The sequence below is a fragment of the Phlebotomus argentipes genome, unplaced genomic scaffold (assembly GCF_947086385.1).
Source record: "Phlebotomus argentipes unplaced genomic scaffold, Phlebotomus argentipes genome assembly scaffold_18, whole genome shotgun sequence".
Lineage (NCBI taxonomy): Eukaryota > Metazoa > Arthropoda > Insecta > Diptera > Psychodidae > Phlebotomus > Phlebotomus argentipes.
Window position 1 is genome coordinate 12,388,934 of NW_026776177.1, and position 18,885 is coordinate 12,407,818.

Below are 18,885 nucleotides of genomic sequence, written 5' to 3' on the forward strand. Positions count from 1 at the left end.
ATGGATAGCAGCATTTTTCTTGTTAATTAATAATATATTTATCTAATATTTAGAAGATTAACATAACTTTAAACTTTAGCTCATTAGAGTTATTTTCTTTCACCCTTCATTTTACAAACTCCTAATGAAATAATAAAGAATATTTAGTAAATATTTCTTTTGTATTTACATCGGATCTTTGCCTATAAATTTATAGTCACTACACTTTATTTTCTCATGTATTCCAAATGATTTTTTTTTCATATTGTGTCATTTAATTCTCTTGAGAGACATTGATGGCTAAATTACAGTTTCACTTCCTTCTGAACAATGTCACCTAAGGCCTTTTAACACATATTTTGACAAACATTACAAAATGTCATTAACATTTACTTCCCCAATTGTCAGTTGGGTGTGAACTGCGGGTGCTTTTCGAAACTCTGTGAATTATTTCCTCTCACTTTTGTGATGCTCTCGTGTGTGCTGATATTCTGTCACTGAAGGGTGATTATATTTTTAAGGGAAAGTAATTGAGCAATACAGCGAAAATAGCGTGAAAATGTGAAATAAATATCGTAGCACCTTCATCAGTGAATCCTTATTACCCATCCAGCGAAGTATTCCTTCCCAATCCTATCTACAAATAGCATTCTACAAGATTTAACTGTACAAATTATGTTATACCAGGCTTCCCTCCATTGCTATACACTAAAATCAGAGAGTTCTTGAAGCCGATAAATAAGAGGTGAGTCAATTTCTAAACATTTCATAACTATTATGTCTTACATAATTGAATTTTTGATAATTCCTATATTTTTCAATGTATCAATGCTCACCCATCTCACTATATCTTGTCTGTGTCACAAATCGTAAGTTAGTAAAGCGTTCACAGTATACCAAAGCGTTACTGACTTTTTCATCTCAATGGTCAGTCGATGATTCTTTTTGTAATTTTTAAGATAATTATTTATATGATAAAATATGTCTTCGAATTATAGATGTGTCAATTTCCTTTTTTGTTCAATTTACACAACTCTCTTTTGGTAGTAATGTTATACGAATAAATATACAATTAAATTGGTATATAGTCAATCTAATCATACTTCCGCTATGCGGTAATTTTAATTGATATTAAAGAAATTGAGAAGGGGATTAGTTCAATGAAATTTTCATGGGTAAAATAGATTGGCAAAGAATGGTCTTTTATACAAATATTTACATAATAATCTAACGATTTTTCAACACTATTAGGATCATTTTTTTCTTCAATTCTGAATAATACCATACTACACTTTAGTCCATTTGCTCCACTTCTTTCTTTTGGATATGAAAAATATCTCTAATGGATATTCACCTCTAAATACGATTTTACAATCAAAAAGAGCTGTCAATTTGAGTTTTTTTTTTAATATATAGGAAAATGTAACGTTTTCTTATACAACTCTGACTCATCAACTTTATTCACAAGGTTTTGTATCAATTTTCATTATGCATCTACAATCGCTACAAATTGTTCCCAAAACACATTTCTATTACACTAATATTCATTGAATATTAGTCTCAATCTGCACTTATCGAATAATGTCATCTACAATTGATTAGACAAATTACATTTTCGCGTTGATTCACTGACCGCAATGTGGGTTGTCGCCGCCGGCCTACGCCTGAACTTAGATCCACTTGTTCTTCTGCACTGCAGAGCGCAGCCGGCGGCCCCACATTATGTTGTAGCTGTGCGAGGGATTGAGCGAAGGTCATACAATCGTGCCTTGAAGATGCTGCGGACTGGCCGAAGCGGACTCAGATTGGGGCACTGACAGTGGGCTCGGTGTTGTGTCGCCTAGAGTGTTGATACCCAAGGCTGACCCGCCTAGACCTGATGGATTCACACCGCCGCCACTCATGCACGGCACGCCGATCACAGGCAGAGGCTCTTCCGGAGGAGTGACCTGGAAAGATAAGACCTCTCAGTATTGTCCAAACTTATTCAAAGTAGAAATACACCAAGAAGTGTTAGTGACAAATATCGGCAGAGAACGTCAGAGAATTGAATAATTGCTTCAGTATTCTCCTCCTATCTTCCGTATGAAATGAAAATTTTTGAACCCTCTGTATTTCCTTCGATCGTTGAGTTCTGATCTCAGCGTGATTCTTCATCTGTCAAGCTTTAGTTGAAGGTTTCTTCCATTCAATTTGGGGATGGAAATTGGTGGTAGATCGATATGTTTGGGGAATTTCTGTGATTTGTGGGCGGGGCTTCTGAGTGGGTTGCGCTCCCGAATGACATAACAACCCATTTTATCTCTTCTTCACACCAGTCACAAATAAACCTGCTTCCGTGAAATTCCGAGGAAACACGCTGTCCATTTTCAAAGATAAGCCAATTGATTACCTAACACTTTCTCTTATCTATCAGGCCTAATAAATCGTACAGAAGTTATCTCAAATCAACTGGAATTCACCGACAACACACCATAATTGGTAATGGATTAACACGATGCCCCAATTGTCGTGATGTGTAAGTGCGCAGAATAGAAAGAAGACGAAACACAACACTTGCCTTTATACTAACCTCAAGCCCAATGCTACCGTTGAGGGCAATCTTGATGGGGTTGCTGTGGTTTGTGGCCTGCATGAGGGTGGTGAAATGGCTGATGCCGATCTCCTCCAGGGAGGACTTCCGTCTACCCTGGATGCCCACGTTGGGCAGTCCTTGGCGTAAGGAGCTGGACCGCCTCAGCAGAATATCATTGTCAATCTGCGCAGACAATTTTAAGAGAATGAAGATGCGATAGAGCGAAAATGGAAAAATGGGTATAAGCACAGGGGTTTGGCAGCAATAATTGAGAGTTGTAATTTTGAAATGAGACTTTCCTAGAGAGAGCCTCAAGCACTCTAACCTAACTCTAGGAGTTGTTGCAGCTAGAGCCAATTCTTCTTTTAGAGTTTTGCAGTGATCTAATCACTTGAAAGCCACCAAAGTTTACGATCAAAAAAAATTCTACTGCGTTCAAGCGATTGATCAAGCCAAGGTTAATTGAAAAATATGGACTCGAGGAAGTTTTATGCAAAGAGCAACCGTAGCGCTCTGAAGCCTAGAGATAGAGAAATTAGAGAATCAAAGGTGTGTGTGAGGCAGAGAACAAACCCGAAGCGAATTGCTGCGTCCGCGCTGCTGTCCAACGACTGTAGGGCTGTCAGGTAATGAAAGTGAGTTGGATTTGGTTGTTACTAAAGGCGGAGCACGAGGTGAAGCATACCCGGACATTGATTGGACGCCGCCCAAGGTATTGAGGCCGATGCCGGAGCCGCGGCGAGAGCCGCTCGCCGCCACCGCAGCCGCGGCGGCGGCAAGATTGGAGCAAAAGGAAATGTTTGACTTGCGGCGTGAATTGTGGCGCTCGAAAGTCTTCTGGGCGGAGAAGGGCGACGGTCTGACCAGGTACACTATATCGCCCTCCTCTAGCTTCAGGTCACAGCTCGGATTAATGATGACGTAGGATAGGTGATTGCGCTTTTCGCTCACGTCATCATAGTCAGCTCCGGGCAGGTTTAGTGACTCCATCCGGCTTCGCACAAGATTAGCTATTTCTGCCCTCTCGATCTGCTGGGCGTGATTGTCCCGCGCCTCGTCTGCCAAGTTGAGGGAGTACTGCAAAGAGAGATTTCATAGGCTAGAAAGAACACTTCTGCTAATAGAGGCATGTAAAATTTATTATTAATTCCCACATTAATGTCTCTGAAAGCTCTAATACACTGATTCCAACACAGATAAGTTTCCCGGAGCGCGTCTGCATCCCTGAGACTGAACTCCGGGTGCGGGTTAGGAAAGTTACTAAGTTTTGCTGTTAGAGTACGAATATACTGAACGCATCTGAAAATATTTTTAGCGTCATTTTAACGTTTCAACAGAAGAGGCTAGACGTTAAAATAACGCTAAAATACCCTTCGACACTCCTACTATGTTCGCACCCTTCGAGACTAAGAAAAGAGTTAGTAAAATGTTACATGAGAATAGAGTGGCCATTCAAAAGAAATGATGCAATATATATATGGTTAAGAACTGGCAACAAACAAGAAGGCAGCAAGAAATTCCTCTATTGTCTCGTGGAAAGAGATCGTCAAAAGAAATGAATGTACTTTCTACTTAATGTGGAGAAATTCTTAATCGTCGTATTTCTCCATATCTCAACTACTTACCCCAAATGGAATCTCTAGAGGGAATCTAGTTAAGAGTTTTCAATTGCATTCTGAGAAAAAATCGACTCTAGCCTAGAGAAAAATTGAGGGTGAAAGTTTTAATGATAAATCTAGTGATTAAGCCAATTATCTATTCAGAAAGAAATTTTGAATTTTTCTTTGGTTTCTTATCGTCGAAGAAAATTTGTCGGTAAAAGTGTTTATCAAAGAGGTAAAACAATTTATTTTTTAAATGTATTCTTTTCTTCTATTTGCTCTTATTTCTTCCATTGTTTACCCACTTTGATAGAAGTTTACCAACAGTCATCCTTTCTCTGCAAAACAACTTCCAAATCTCCCCATGCCTATCGTCCGAGGCCCATCGAGATCCAAGGGATTCGGAGGTTTTGAGACAGTGGAAGTACTTACAGCTGAGCCACGCCGATCTGAGCAGCCGCCCAGGCAGGAGGTCGACTTATGGAGCGGCGGTGGGCGATATGTCACACCGCGGAGGCCGGCTTCGGCGGTGCCCTTAGTCGTTGAGGAGCCCGGCGTTGCAGATTCCTCGTCATACTAATTTAGGCATGCGTCAAGCGTTTGAGATTGTAAGTAAAGTTTGTTCCTCGTAAGAAAATTTTCTTTTGTGAAAAATCTCTTCTGAGAGAAAAACAAGTGCGTTATAAGAAGAAAGCCAATTGTAATAAAAACCGTAATTCTCAGTTTTCGCCCTTCAACTTCACGTGATGAAAATCGCATGAGAATAAATGTTGGATGAAAGGTAAAAACTGAGATTTCATAGTTGACGCATAAGCTGAAGAAATTGGAGGGAAAATTGTGCATTTCCTAGTAATTGTGAGAAGTGGCAATTGTATGGCAATCAACCTTATCGCACAAGCCACAGAATTTTCCCTCCAATTGCAACTTTGTTGAACATAATTATAGATTCATGCTAATTTGGGATTTTTCCTTCTCCATTGAGAAGATAAGTTAAAACGAATAAAACAAGGGAAATTTATGTTTCTTTTTCAAAGATTCACTTGTTATGACGTGGAATTGGGCAAAAGACGATTCACAGAAGTCACGACAAATGACACTGGGACTCAAAGAAATATGATGAAATGTTGGGCAATTCATAAAATTAAATATAACTCTGGCCATTCGTGAAAAGCTCTTCCATGCAAAGCCAACTGTTGACTTCTTTACCGAAAGCAGGGACAAAGCTACACAAATTTCAGCTCTAACTTCTACTGAGACAAGTACCACAAGGGATTAGGCCATCTAGAGAGAATATAAAGATCTTCTAGTATGGATAGAGAGAAGAAGAGAGACGTAGAGTAAAAGTTCACTCACTGCGTGCGTGTGCGATCTTTGGGTCCAAAAATCTTCGCTTAAAACTCATTTATTTATACTTAAATGTTCCAAAAGTCTTCAAAATGTCTTTCATCAAAAGGAGAGAAGAAAATATGTCTTCTTTGTACAAAAATGCAATCAAAAAAAGATAGAGGAAAGTTCAGCGGACTTTTTTATCGTAAAAAATTGAGTAGAATAATAAATAATAAGGAAGACAAGTGTAAAAAAAGAACTTCTAACAAAGTCAGGTCATATTTAAGCTCTATAAAGGAGAGTATAAAGAGAGAAAGTGATGAGATCAAATTGACAATACTTTATATGCATTTCTACGCTGAAAGTTTTTAATAAGTTAGGAGTTATCTTAGTCAAATCAGTGATTTTTTAGGGTTCTGATTTTCATGAATTTGGGTATGAGTTTTTTTGTTTTTTATACATTATATTTTTTACACGAATCCTTTAGAAATCGCATAGATTTATATTATATTTCATTAGAATTGATGGGAAAAATAAGATGAGAAAATAACGATGAGACAAAAACCCTTTTTCCAAAGCTCTTTTGTAAGCGAATTGCGACGAAGAACATGAACTGTGAAAAACAGTGATAAAACAAACAAAATAATACAAAAAAGAAACATAGTGATGAATGTTTGTCAAATGCTTTGGACAATAAATTGTCTCATTCGAGAGATTGTCTTCTTAGTGAGGTAATGTGAAGAAAAACCGATTCCCGAAATGGGTGGGAAGTACAAAAGAGAAGGTTAAGGTGGTATAAAAGTGTCTTGAGTGTGATTAGTGTTATAGTTTGTCGGAAAAGGAGATGGACTCACCGACGGTCGCATTCGCACGCAATTTTTCATTCCAAACGATCCAAATGGTCTCCATTTATCTGCAACTGGCGAGTTACTCACATGAGATTCCGACGCCGATGTGTCCTGTGTTCGATAAATCCCAATAGGAATCTCGCATGTCGTGGAACACAGCTTCTGATACAGCCGACCGTACGTGCGAATCCACATTTCCTCTTTTGTGATTTTAATCTGCCGCCAAAGAAGGAGGTTTGAACACCTGTCCAATTAATGCAATAATGCCACTCTCACCGAAGTTAGGAATCCGCTGCCAGGGGCTTGGTCGATTCCGAGGAGAAGTCGCACGAATGTGATCACGTAGTCCTTAACAAAGGCCTGGTACAACAGTGTGTCCAGCATTGAAGCACTAAAGACAGCCCCAGCGGCAAAAGGCAGACGAAACATGTAGGATATGTGAGATCCACGCTCCTTTTCCCTCTGCACAGTCACAAAAATAGCCACCCACCGAGAAGATGAGCCAAAATATAAAATTAGTATCTAAAAAGTCTCTCACCTCAGAGACTTTTCTTTCACATTCTTCCACATACACTTCCACAAAAGACAGACACTAGAAAGTGCTCCATAAAAGCGGCAAGAAAATCCCCATAGTAAAATTCAATTGAGATGCGAATAGCAAAAAATTCAGCGTAACTTTTTCACTGAACAATGCAAGAATGTGGAGGGGTCAATGAATTATTCAAGAGGAAAACAATAATGTAATGGCACCAAGAGAGAGAGAGAGAGGGAGAGTGAGAGGGATATTCCAAAATGTTACGTGTGTTTAAATTCCAGAGGAAGAGCACTTTTGTCTGGAACTGTCTGAAATGGGTATAATATGTATTATACATTAATTATTATTGAACAACCTAAAGCTCTTTGCATGACTTAATCGTAGTTTGACTTTCCGGAATATCACATCTGACTGGCCAATTGTATGTAAGATGTAATTAAATTTTCAAGAACGTGATTTTCCCTGCAAAGTATCTTTTGTGTTCTACGAAAATTTATCCTATAAGTCGAAATGAAAATTTGATAACATTTAATCAGCGCTCTTATGAAAGTAGATGTAAATCGATATTGATAAATCTTCTGCTTCAAGTTTTCACGTTATGAATCAAAATACGAGATCGCGCATTATCTCAACTCTAATAAATATTCTCGTGAAAGTGAATATGAAATTTATAGAGCTTTGGCAAACCATAAAATAGTTTGTGGTCGAAGCAATCATCAATTTGCGAAACTTTACAGATCACATTTATGAACCTAGCTTAAATCCAGTTTAAGGGAGTGGAAATGGAGCATATATGGATTCATTTTTGATTCCAAAAGTTTAGAAATTTGACCCTCTTCAATGGTGCTTCAGAATTCAATTAAAAATGTGAAATCTCCGGTGAAGCCATTGAAATTACTTTTTCAATTAGGGATTTTCTTGTACTCAACCAAAAATTAACATAAAGTGTAGAATAGAAGGCCTAAACCTGAAAATCGCACACTCAAACATAAAGAGAGACATGAGGAGAGTGAGTAAAACTGGCAAATCATTGGAAAGGTAATTTAACAAAGGAGTGATTAGATAGAATTATCTTATAATACAAGATATTATTCTATTATTTTTCTCTCTAATTTATCTCTATCGTATCAACTAAAGAAAATTAATCGAAAAAATTGTAAGAGACTTTAAAAAGCGCGCTACGAAATCAAATCATACTGCGTTAATGGAAGCTAATGAGAAGAATGCCTAAAACTTGATTAAATGGTTTCTCTAATGTTATTAGCACCGTGACGTCAGTGTTAAGGGCGGAGGAGGAGGTAGCGTCCACATGTATGTGCCCATGGAATTGTACCTTTTCCATTTTACTCAGATGGAGGGCATATTTGTCGTGCGCTCTGAACTGCATGAAGCGCATATTGGAGCTTTGCGACAGCTCCGTAATGCTCCGGATGCTGGGAAAGAATCTGCAAATGAGCCAAGAGAAAAGCCACAAACATAACATTAATTTCCCGAGAGAGGCTCGAAGAGGAGCATGATTTGGTGGTGGGAATATGCTTTACTTGAACATTGTTTGCACCGCCACGATTGTATTGCAGTCGGCCAGAGTGTCCTCTTCGGCGGAATTGGAGAGCTCTTTATTGACAACTACCACATTTTCCGCCAAATTTATTCCGGCCCTCAACAGATCATCGAGGCAATCAATTGATCCCAGCATCCAGTACACCTATTTTCGGATTAAGTATTCATAATTGAGTGCACTCCAATACAATCAATTGCAACGTGATTATTGGCTTACTGAGTGAAGTTCGCAATAACTCAACTGAACTTACCAGTGGAAAATACGAAATTGCATCTAGAAAAGCCACGTCGGGTCTCCTTTCGAGGAGCAAGATGATTGGATTGAGGGAGGTTTTCGATCGAAAGTGCGCCCTCAGTGGTATGATAAAGTTATAAATGCCATTTGAAGCATAATCAGCCGCCAGAATGATTGTCTTATTCTGCCACTGGTACTCCTTTGCATTTCTGTAGCTACAGTGCTCACAAACCTTAAAGGAGGTGAACACATTTATTTTGTAATACCCTGAAGGCAGATGACGATTTTACTCACCTGAGCCAATTGGAGGCAACAAAGTGGTTTCTTCTCCTTTAACAGATAACACAGAGTTGGACTCACACCGATGAACGGCGACACTGGTGGAAAACCCTTGACGATCCTGCATTTGAGAATTCAGCCATATTACGAAAGCTCCCCACAAAAACCATTTCATCAAAGCCACTTTTTGTTAATTTGCTCATCAAATTTTTGCTCAGTTACTCTCAATTTTTCAATGAATTTAACTTCCAAAATAAAAGAAATATAGAACGAATTATAAGGAATTTGAGGAAGTAAACACAATTCATCCTTTATCTCCCTCTAGATAAATGCACAAAGTAAATTCTACGATAAAATGCCATAAAACGCAAGAGAACACTTATGGAACTGTGACAAATTGGGATGCAAAGGAAGCTTTAATGGGTGGAATAATGTGCACTAAAATAAAACATGCAAAAGCCGGATTCTCTGTGCTTTTTCATACACATCTCAAAGCAATTAGTGCAATACAATCAAAGGCCAAATTGGGGTTTTGCATAGTAAATATCACATACAATCTAAATGGGACAATGTTTGAGAAAGGGAGGAAATTTTTAGGGGAGAGACTCAAAACACCCTCATCAGTGGAATTGTGCGACAGTTGAAGTGCATTCTCGTGAGACTTTGTCAAATGCAATAAAATTGGTTATGATGAGCAAGACCATCGTAAAGTGCAATATTCTGCAAGTTTGATAAAAAGGTTATGATTTGCGTTTTTATAGCTCTCTCTCACTGTGAATAATTGTATCTCTCCAGACACAATGGTTTATGGGTGGAAAACTTGAATTTATGGTAGTTTAACAGTCTCGTCGATTTACTTCAGAGTTCCCTTTGTCTGCTGTGAATTGAGTGCACAGAGTGGTTCTATTGAGATGTAAATCATTTCCTAAAAATTAATTTCAGAGTGATTCTCGTAAAAAGATGGAGATTTTTTAACTGGAAAATTTCATCAAGTTATTCTCCAAATTAACTACCTCTAAATGCAATAGATAAGAGTGGAGAAAATGAAAAAAAAAATTCCGAAATATTTACTTTGCGTTCGCATGTCAATCTTTTTTAAAATCTAGAACAGTTAGCACAAATATTATTACTAACTCTTTATGAGTTAATAAATTGAAACTTGTAGACATTTGCTTCAAAAAGCACCGCAACTGAGCCTCTCTGTGCCTCACTGCGCTCAGTTAAGATCAAAATCTCACGGGATTGCCCTCAAAATCACGGGGTGAGAGTGTGTAGTGAGGCATAATCTCACTTCAAACGTCGAGGATTAACAGCTCGCTAAAAGTGACCAGGAAGCCAAGAGATAGAGACACCAAAAGTGATTGGCCTCTGCTCAACAGAAAATTGGTGTGCACTACACTTACCGGGAATAGTCGACATGCCATGCAGGAGATGTATGAATCGATTCTTTGCTATCAGTTGTTGAACTACTATTTAGGTTCGATTCATCGGACGAGCTCAAAACGAGTGACAAAGATTGTAACTGGGACAGAAGATCGTCACTTCCGTAGCTAGAATTTAGGGTGGGAGAGAGACACAGATTCACACGAAAACATTCACATGAAAAAAGTCCTCAATGATAGAGAGGCGTCCCCATCCTAAACTATCATGGTGATTCTTCAGCGAGATAAAGGAATTTGTTGTACATGTAATGCTTTTTGTGGGAAAATAAGAAGGGATAAACCAAGAACAAAAATATGGCATGATTGTGGGTTGAGGGACACAGAACAAAATACACCGAATGACTTCTTTTGCTCTGTCTTGAGTCAGACACTATGACATCTTCTATATTCTTGCTCAAAATAGAGGGGGTGTGTATTGATGAGAAATGATGTTTTCTCGTGTGTGTCTCTCTCAAAATTTAATCATCGTTTGGTTTCAGTCGTTTCAGCGAATCGGAGGAATCAATGGTTATAATCCCTCTCGGTTACGAATTCGATTTACCAAATGAAACAGTGCCACTTTTCTCTAGCAATTCTACAAATTAAATACAAAAATCGCAATTTATCCACGTAATCCACTGATAGGAAAGCACATCACATTTACTTCATAAAGAATTCTTGTATGACTGTGCATAAATCGAGGTTAAGCAAGTATTTATCGTCCAAAACGCAAATGAAAGAAAATTATGTTGTCTCTCAGAGTCTTTGACTGCGCCTTTGAGTTCGCAAAAGGCTCACAGTGTTAATGAATCCAACGTGATTTTTGAATAAACACCATCGATTTTGGCCCCTGCTTTGCGCAATCTAATTCAATTAATCTCTCGCGATTTTCCTGTGAATTTCCCTTCTCGCTGGGGCGCCTTTTCAACCACACTACGAGAAAAGGTGCAGCAGAAAACTTCTATATCATTGCCATGGTGGTTAAGAAGAGGAAGGAAAAACTACAGAATTTTCACGCGAAAAAAAAGTCGAATTGAAATGAGAGAGAGAAAACTGGGAGTTTTATATGGTGTTTGTATGTAGGGAAGGATGGATATTTACAGAAAAAAATAAAGTTTAGTAGTACATTTTGGTGCAAAAATCACAAGCACTCAAAATGAATACATGTGTGAGAGAGAGAGTGATGAATAAGGAATGATACAGGTGCTTCACGGCTCTCTGTGGAAAATTCAGGTCAAATAGAATTTCGTGGGAGGTGGAAATAAAAGTCTCACTTGTATGGAAGAAGGGAAACATATCATCTTGAAGGGAAAGTTGAGCAAATTTGTGTGGTTGTTGTGAAAGAAAAACAATCGAAAAAGAGAACAAATGGAAGAGACATAGAAAATGGCAAGAGAATTGATAAGGAAATTATCTAATAATGTGTGCTAAGGAGAAAACGAAAAGTCCTGGGATGTTGGGTGAAAATTGATAAATAAAACATAATTAAAAGAGAAGATAAAACATTGCATCAAAAAGTCACTTTTCACTCATTTCGGACAAGAGACAGAAATAATAATTGATGTTGAACGATATCAGAGAAGAGATAATGGAAAAGTATGGGCAGAAATGTCCAAACAAAAAGGCTACTCACGCTATCTTCTCGGATGGCGACCTCCAGGGTACATCGTCATCCAACTCATCTTCGCTCTCCGCCTCGTCTCCGTCTTCATTGCCACTGATGCTGAAGGAAGAGGAGGTGAACATATCAGGCACGGGAAGGATAGACGGTCGACGACTTCCTGCAAAGTGAATACCACAGACATGGTACCGAATCAACTCACTTGTGGAGACAATCTAACAAGTCATACCTCTTCGCTGATTGAGCACGTCCGGGCTGAGAAGGTTTGGATTGCTCTGCTGTGGCAACTCCAGGTGATTGCCCGTGGTTGTAGTCATCACCGATGATTGTCCCAACATTGTTGTGGTCGCTGAAGATGGAGTTGCAGCCTCTTTGAGATTCAGCTTGGACTCCGAGATGGAAATTGCTGAATGCGGATTATGTTCACTGCTGGCCACAGCTGCATCAAGTAGAATTCGTTAGAATCAAAAATGCATTTTCTCAACTTCTACCGACAAGATGGGATCCAAATATCTCCGGCATGTTCTCGCAAACTCTCCTCGTGCGAAAAAATTTCGCTTTTTCCGTCCCGCGCACTTAACAAATGCAGTCCGGAGACTTCTGGATCACCACTCGCAAAAATCGTATACAGAAAAAAGTTAAATTTTGATGAAATTTCAATATTAAAAATCGAATGCTTTCCGTTTTTTTTTTTGAAAAGACACATCAGGAAATACCAATTTGAGAAAAACACAGAGAAAAATGCCAATAGAGAGAGAAAAACAGTAACAATTTATGCAAAGCTAAAAGTGAGATAATTTTTGGACGAAAAGGTATAAAATATGTATAAAATGCTCTGTCTTTCAGTGCATCTTGGGCTGGAGTGGAAGAATGTTTGTGTTTACTTGGATGACAGACAGAGGAAGTGTCTATGTACATCATGTCGAGGTTTGTGAACAATGTAAGAATAGCTATAATACTTTTGATTTTATGACTTTCAGACCACACAGAAAATATACTTTTGTTATTACTATGTGATTAATTTCAGTCACATTGTATGAATAGATTATCCTCTGTGTGTTCCAATTTTTATCAACAACTTATTGATGAATTACATTAGTAAATAGAAGCTTTAGTGTGCCACACGATAAATTGAATGATTCTGAAACATGGAGAGCATATGAGCTGTGAATAGCGTGAAAAATTATATATTGAAAGCTTGGTCTTTTCAGCGCAATAAATGAATTTGTTTTAATATAGACTATAAACAAGGGGGATAAAAGCAGTGGAAAGTGTTTTGTGAAAGTAAGTTAATTGTCATTTCCACCTCATTGTTACTCATTAATGAATTTTTCCACTGTTCACCCATTTATTTCGTCCTAAAAACATTCATTATGTGACGACGTGACGTTTGGACATAGTGTTTATTTAGGAAGAAAGAAGCATTAATTGTAGTTAATCTTTCATCGTGCGGCGCACAAAAGTTAATGTTTTCAGCTTGGTATGTGCGTGTGAAGGGAATGAAAAGTACATGCAGTTTTTGTGTGGAAAAAGCGGGAAAAGCAAAGACATTTGTCGGCCTGAATAGTGGAATAATATCAGCATTTCAGCGTGCATTTGACCATAAATTGTCCTAGAACATTGAGAACTTCTTCCTTCGCAAACTCTTCGAAAAGTACATCAAGTTATGCATCAGTTATTCAAATGAAGTGACTCGAGAATGAGAGTGTAAAAAAAACGTCCCCTCAGTTTAATGCCAACCATTGTCATTCAATTTTATGGAGATTTTTGCATTTTCATTTCAAACATTCCCAAATGACACTCTCAAACATTTCATTTATTATTTCTCTCATATCAACCCCGTTGAACTTGCCGTTCTGCGTCAAACTTTTATCTCAATAAGTGCTGGTTGAGTGGCAAGACTTTTCTATAGGCTAGGCAGAAAAAATTATTTATAATTTTATATCAAATTTTGCCTCAAGAGACACTCCAAAGATATCTTTTTAGGTCTAAAACAAAATTGTCTCATTAATTAATGATAAAAGACAATAATGTTCAAAGGCGGATTATTCATTGGAACAATACGAGGACTTCAAGGGTTTTGTAAGAAGGGCAGAAGGACTAATTTTCTTTGCTTTTCCGCTGTTTAACCTCAATTAAATGCATTCAATTTCATTATGACTTTCAATGAGTACACCTCGTGAAATAAAAGGTAATAAAACAAGCAAAGAACAATGCGAAATATGTTAGCGAAAGAGGCGATCTTGAGTGGCTCAACTTGTCAACTTCTAAAGGGTTTTTACTGGGGCTTGGATTCGGACTGGTCAAGGGTCAGACGAGAGCGAAGATGCAGCAAAAATGGTCGAGAGTGAAACAAGTCAATATTACATAGCGACGGTCCAAAGGATGCATCGAATGGAGGAGGTTTGGCATGCAGTCGGGTGGCACACTCACGCACGGCCAGTGCTGAGGCATCAATGTCCAGTTTTTTCACCGGGGAACCAGCACCGGAGTCTAAACTTAAACTTGGACTGTGGGGCACACGGACACAAACAGACGGCACTGGGGCCATTTGTGGGTTCACAGAAGTGTTATTGTTGATAGATGTTACTATATTGAAGAGAGTAGTTTGGTGGGGAGAATCGCAAAAGAAAATTCAATTACTATACTTAGTCATATCTCCTTTCTCTGCTATTGTGTGTATTGTATTGAATAAGAAAAACCAGGGGAGCATTTTATCAATAGAAGCAACACTGAAAATTTTCTTATGCATTGCACTTGTGATACTAACCACCAACACGAGATTGAATTGCATTCGTTTAACTGTAGGGGGAGTGTGGTAGCTTTGAATAGGTGAAATTGATTTTTTTTTCGATAAACTTTTCGAGTTAAACCACTGCACGCTTCCCTACGTTAATTAACGCGTTATTCCTACCAATTCAATTTGGAAATTAAAATGCACAGCACAGTGCAGTATTTTTCCGATATAATTTCCCGAATTTCCTCTTCTCGTGTTAATGAATAAATTTGTTAGATGATCACTTGGTGGCAAAATGAAAACACAGACAAATCAATTACGAAACACACTTGTGGGCAAATGAATGATGGTGAGAAATGCTTTGATTATACTGCAAAAGACGACTTATTGGTAGATTTGAAGAGTGAGTCACCGAGAAAGAGTCTGAAGAAAAAAGAATGACGTCTGGAACTCACCCTCTTTCGTAGGTTCTAAGCCACTGTTCTGATTTTGATTGACGACAAAGGCAGAGTTCTCCTCCTTGGTGATGCTCATGTAGTAGCAGGTGTCATCCTTCTTCATGATGTGGCGCGGGCCAGGATTGAGGAGGATGGTGTCTTCGTAGAACTCGGGCAATTCCGCCGGGCGCACACCAACCAGCGCCACCCCATACTTCCGGTGCGAGTGAAAGCTTGCGTAGGTGAAGCTCTTCCCCTCGTACTCACCAAAGAAGCGACTATCGCCCAGGAGGATGTGGTAGATCTCATTCCCCGAGCACTTGCCATACAGTCGATGCCACTCCTCAGGACTCTGCTGGCCCTCCCTGTGAAGAGACCACGCACGCACCGGTGAGACTCATTAACTCATCAGACAATCCTCCAATCATTTGCACGCTTTTCTCAACGAGTGGAAAAATCCCACCGCAAACTTCGTGACACTTCACATTCATCCCACGAATCCCTCTTCAAACTCTGGGAATCTCGTTATGCAGAGCAAGCATTTCACAGTAAATGCAATTGACACTCTGTGGGAAAAGGCTCATTTACATAATTTGGTGAAACATGCAAGGACTAATAGATAAGTGCATAGAAACATTTTTCAAGTGGGATTTGAATGACTAATGAGATTTTTTTTAATTCAATCTCGTAAAATCATTAATAGTGAGGTAATAATTTAATCAATAAATTATTCAATTGACATTCCAATATATTTAATTAGCTAATCAATTAATTATTTTAGGATTATGTATGACATAATGGATCAATAAAACATTGTTGAATGTCAAAGTAAAATACAAAATCATGTAGGATTAAAATGTTATAAGTGTTAGGTCAAGTATTATGTTAGATGTCTGATTGACATAAAATAAATCAGTGGGAGAAAGCCTTAGCTGTGAAGACCACTGTAATTTTAAGTGAACTTGTATTCAAGAAAATTACGCTTTAATTGGAAATAATTCATGAACAACACGTTATGAAGATTATAACTGAAACAGAACAATTATAATGACGGTAAAATAGTTGAATTGAACAAAGTAATGTATCAAAATTACACTTACTGCCCGCGGGAGGTGTGTAGCAGTAGCGTGACGAGAGTACTGGCTCCTGGACAGGTGCAGTTGTTGGCGAGTAGGGCATATTTAAACTCATCCTCGCAAACCACATGTTCTGCAAATTTCACATGCAGTTTGTGCTCCGGCCGAAAGATTTGCACATACTGCGGCACACTCGGAGCAAAGTCCTTAACTGCCCAGGATCGCAGGATTGTGTGCTCATCCGCCGCCGTTTTATCGGCATAATTGCGCGCCGCAAGAATGAAGCAAGCCTCAGCCTCATTCATGCGCGCTCTTGCCAGATCGCCATCCTTCAGGCAGGAGCCCTGGATGTAGATCACCCTCTGCGCCCAGATAGGCACTTGCAGGATCATCCTCATCGTGGTGTCCAACTCCATCGGGCTGAGCAGGACTACGTAGTAGTCCTGCAGGAGCGGGTGGGCGTAGAATTCATTGAGGAAGTCCATGATGGTGTCGGCGTGAAGCGTGGTGGAGCACACCACGACGTGCTTCTCACTCTGGGCGCGATGGGAGGAATAGCTGCCACCCAGTTTTTGACGTTCCATCCACGTAAAAGCCAGTTGCTCGAACTTGAGGGCGCGTAAGTGAGAGAGCTGCATTAGAACGCATTGAACCGGCAACTCATGGGCGATATCGCGGGAATTACCTGAGTGGGCAGCACGATAAGCGCCACGCATATCATTATCACCATGTACAGCTGCGATGGCCAGATGTCCGGCACGAAATCTCCATAGCCCACCGTGGAGAAAGTCACTACCACATAATATGTACTCTGAAAGAGATTCAAATGCCGATGTCCGGCCCGCTGGAAGTGCTGAATTCCGCAAACACTGGTGAAAAATGCCATGAAATCAATTTCCTGAATCTTCCCAGGACGGATGGAAAATGATTGTATTGTAGTGTGTGCATGATAGCATAATCTCACCTGGTGAAGACGAGACACAAAAGTGTCGCACTGAGTATTGTCAATTGTTGCGAGAGTGCCGATTGTGACTTCTGCATGGCTCGATGAAGATCATTCTGGACAGAGCACAAAGAGAAGGAATTGAATTTGAGGTGTGAGACTGGCAGCTTTTCTATCTCTATTTCAACTTACAAACATATTCTCGAGGGACCTCTTCGCCAGCCAACAATTGAGGAACACAGGAATGAAGAGATTTCGCAACGGGGGCCACAAAATCTACCCAACAATTGCATCATGATGGAAAAATGGAGAAAAAAGGAAAATGAATTTCATCTTGTGGTTCAACGGTCGTGTGAATTGCCAAAGAGGAGAATCTTGGGATTTCTCTACCAACTCTTGCAAGTAATTGACAACACCAGGGGAAGTCAGAAATATTAAAGTTTCTTCTCAGTTATATATTTAGAGACACACGCCCTGGATGTCAAATATATTTCACAATTATACCCAGTCACGGTGGAAGTTCATAATATAATTAAATTCACTATAAAGTTTCAATAATAATGAGTCATTAATTATACATAACACGAGAAGAGCTTTTAAGCTTCCATTGAGTGCTAAGGAATTCACAGTCGTTCACTTCTGTAAAAAAGGTGAAATGATGTGTGTTTAAATTGGACTTTTGCACCCCTTTTCCGATTGGACTTTTTTGCCATCCAGATTACATCACGAAGAAAAGCTCTTGTCACACACATTCCACCTTTTATATGTTCCTTTTGGCACAATGTTTGTGAGTTAAATTGGAATCTTTACAGGTGAAATAAAGAGTCATCATAAAATTCAGAGTCTCAACGTGAAGGTGAAGGTGAAATGCTGAAGAGGTCAGCTTTTGGACCTTTTAACCTCATCAGTTATTTGCAAAGGCAAAAGTGTGGCACGTGTCATTGGACTGCTTTCTGTGATGACCCAATTTATCACGTGTTGAATAGAGAGACTACCCCAAAATTAACCTCCCTCGCATTCACACACGAACACACAAAAAGTGCTCTATAAAATATTAAAGATTTCCCAGATCACATGATTGTCTTACCGTGAGTGCAAATGGAATTGTCGTGACCAATTCGAGAATGAAGTGAAACGATAGTATTTGCTGCCATATATTTCCCTGCAATAAAGAATGTCACAAGTTTAATTGATGGACTTTTTGAGGCTCAAAGACGTCAACAAGGGACTTCCTTCACCCAAATGCATACAATTCTCACAGGAAATCCCACAATGTCGGCACTTATTAGCATTTTAGAGCTGATTAATGGAACATCATGACTCTCAATTACAATGGCAAGGAAAGTTTATAATGAAACTTTTGCGAAAAGGTGAGAATATGCTACTCGTCGTAATTGACTTAAGGAATCTATCTTAAAATTTAGTTATACTCTCTCATGTTAGCGCTTGTCAGAAAAATAAGGTATACGTTCAGGAAGATGACTCATAATTGGCTCTCTTCATGTCGATGTGAATGCACAACAAGTGAGTCTTCAATTTCCTATCAATACAACTAATGACAGTTTAATAAAATTACTATACATATATATATATATATATATATATATATATATATATATATATATATATTTCATATGCTCGCTGATGCTTCATTGAAGTTGGGAAAATTGATAAGAGTACTTTAATGGAGAAACTCGTTCAGAAACTCCAGG

General features: G+C 38.9%; 1 protein-coding gene across 15 annotated transcripts in view; it reads right to left on the minus strand.

Annotated features, from left to right (window-relative positions):
* Positions 1-13: 13 nt before the first annotated feature.
* Positions 14-18,885, minus strand: part of LOC132261215 (potassium channel subfamily T member 2) — a 73,667-nt gene continuing 54,795 nt past the window's right edge. For 4 of the 15 annotated variants that reach the window (XM_059759878.1, XM_059759873.1, XM_059759874.1 and 1 more), the window contains 18 exons: positions 18,261-18,335; positions 17,366-17,449; positions 17,195-17,289; positions 16,916-17,099; positions 16,255-16,838; positions 15,173-15,519; positions 12,210-12,419; positions 11,993-12,140; positions 8,954-9,059; positions 8,676-8,891; positions 8,406-8,569; positions 8,198-8,309; positions 6,606-6,791; positions 6,336-6,545; positions 4,588-4,731; positions 3,128-3,631; positions 2,552-2,737; positions 14-1,928 (listed from right to left, as the gene is read on the minus strand). In XM_059759878.1, the coding sequence (XP_059615861.1) occupies positions 1,734-1,928; positions 2,552-2,737; positions 3,128-3,631; positions 4,588-4,731; positions 6,336-6,545; positions 6,606-6,791; positions 8,198-8,309; positions 8,406-8,569; positions 8,676-8,891; positions 8,954-9,059; positions 11,993-12,140; positions 12,210-12,419; positions 15,173-15,519; positions 16,255-16,838; positions 16,916-17,099; positions 17,195-17,289; positions 17,366-17,449; positions 18,261-18,335 (3,750 nt within the window). In that variant the 3' untranslated portion in view covers positions 14-1,733. Of the gene's footprint in view, positions 1,929-2,551; positions 2,738-3,127; positions 3,632-4,587; positions 4,732-6,335; positions 6,546-6,605; positions 6,792-8,197; positions 8,310-8,405; positions 8,570-8,675; positions 8,892-8,953; positions 9,060-11,992; positions 12,141-12,209; positions 12,420-15,172; positions 15,520-16,254; positions 16,863-16,915; positions 17,100-17,194; positions 17,290-17,365; positions 17,450-18,260; positions 18,336-18,885 lie in introns of those variants that run through there. The other 11 variants (XM_059759877.1, XM_059759872.1, XM_059759886.1 and 8 more) reach the window with 10 other exon arrangements.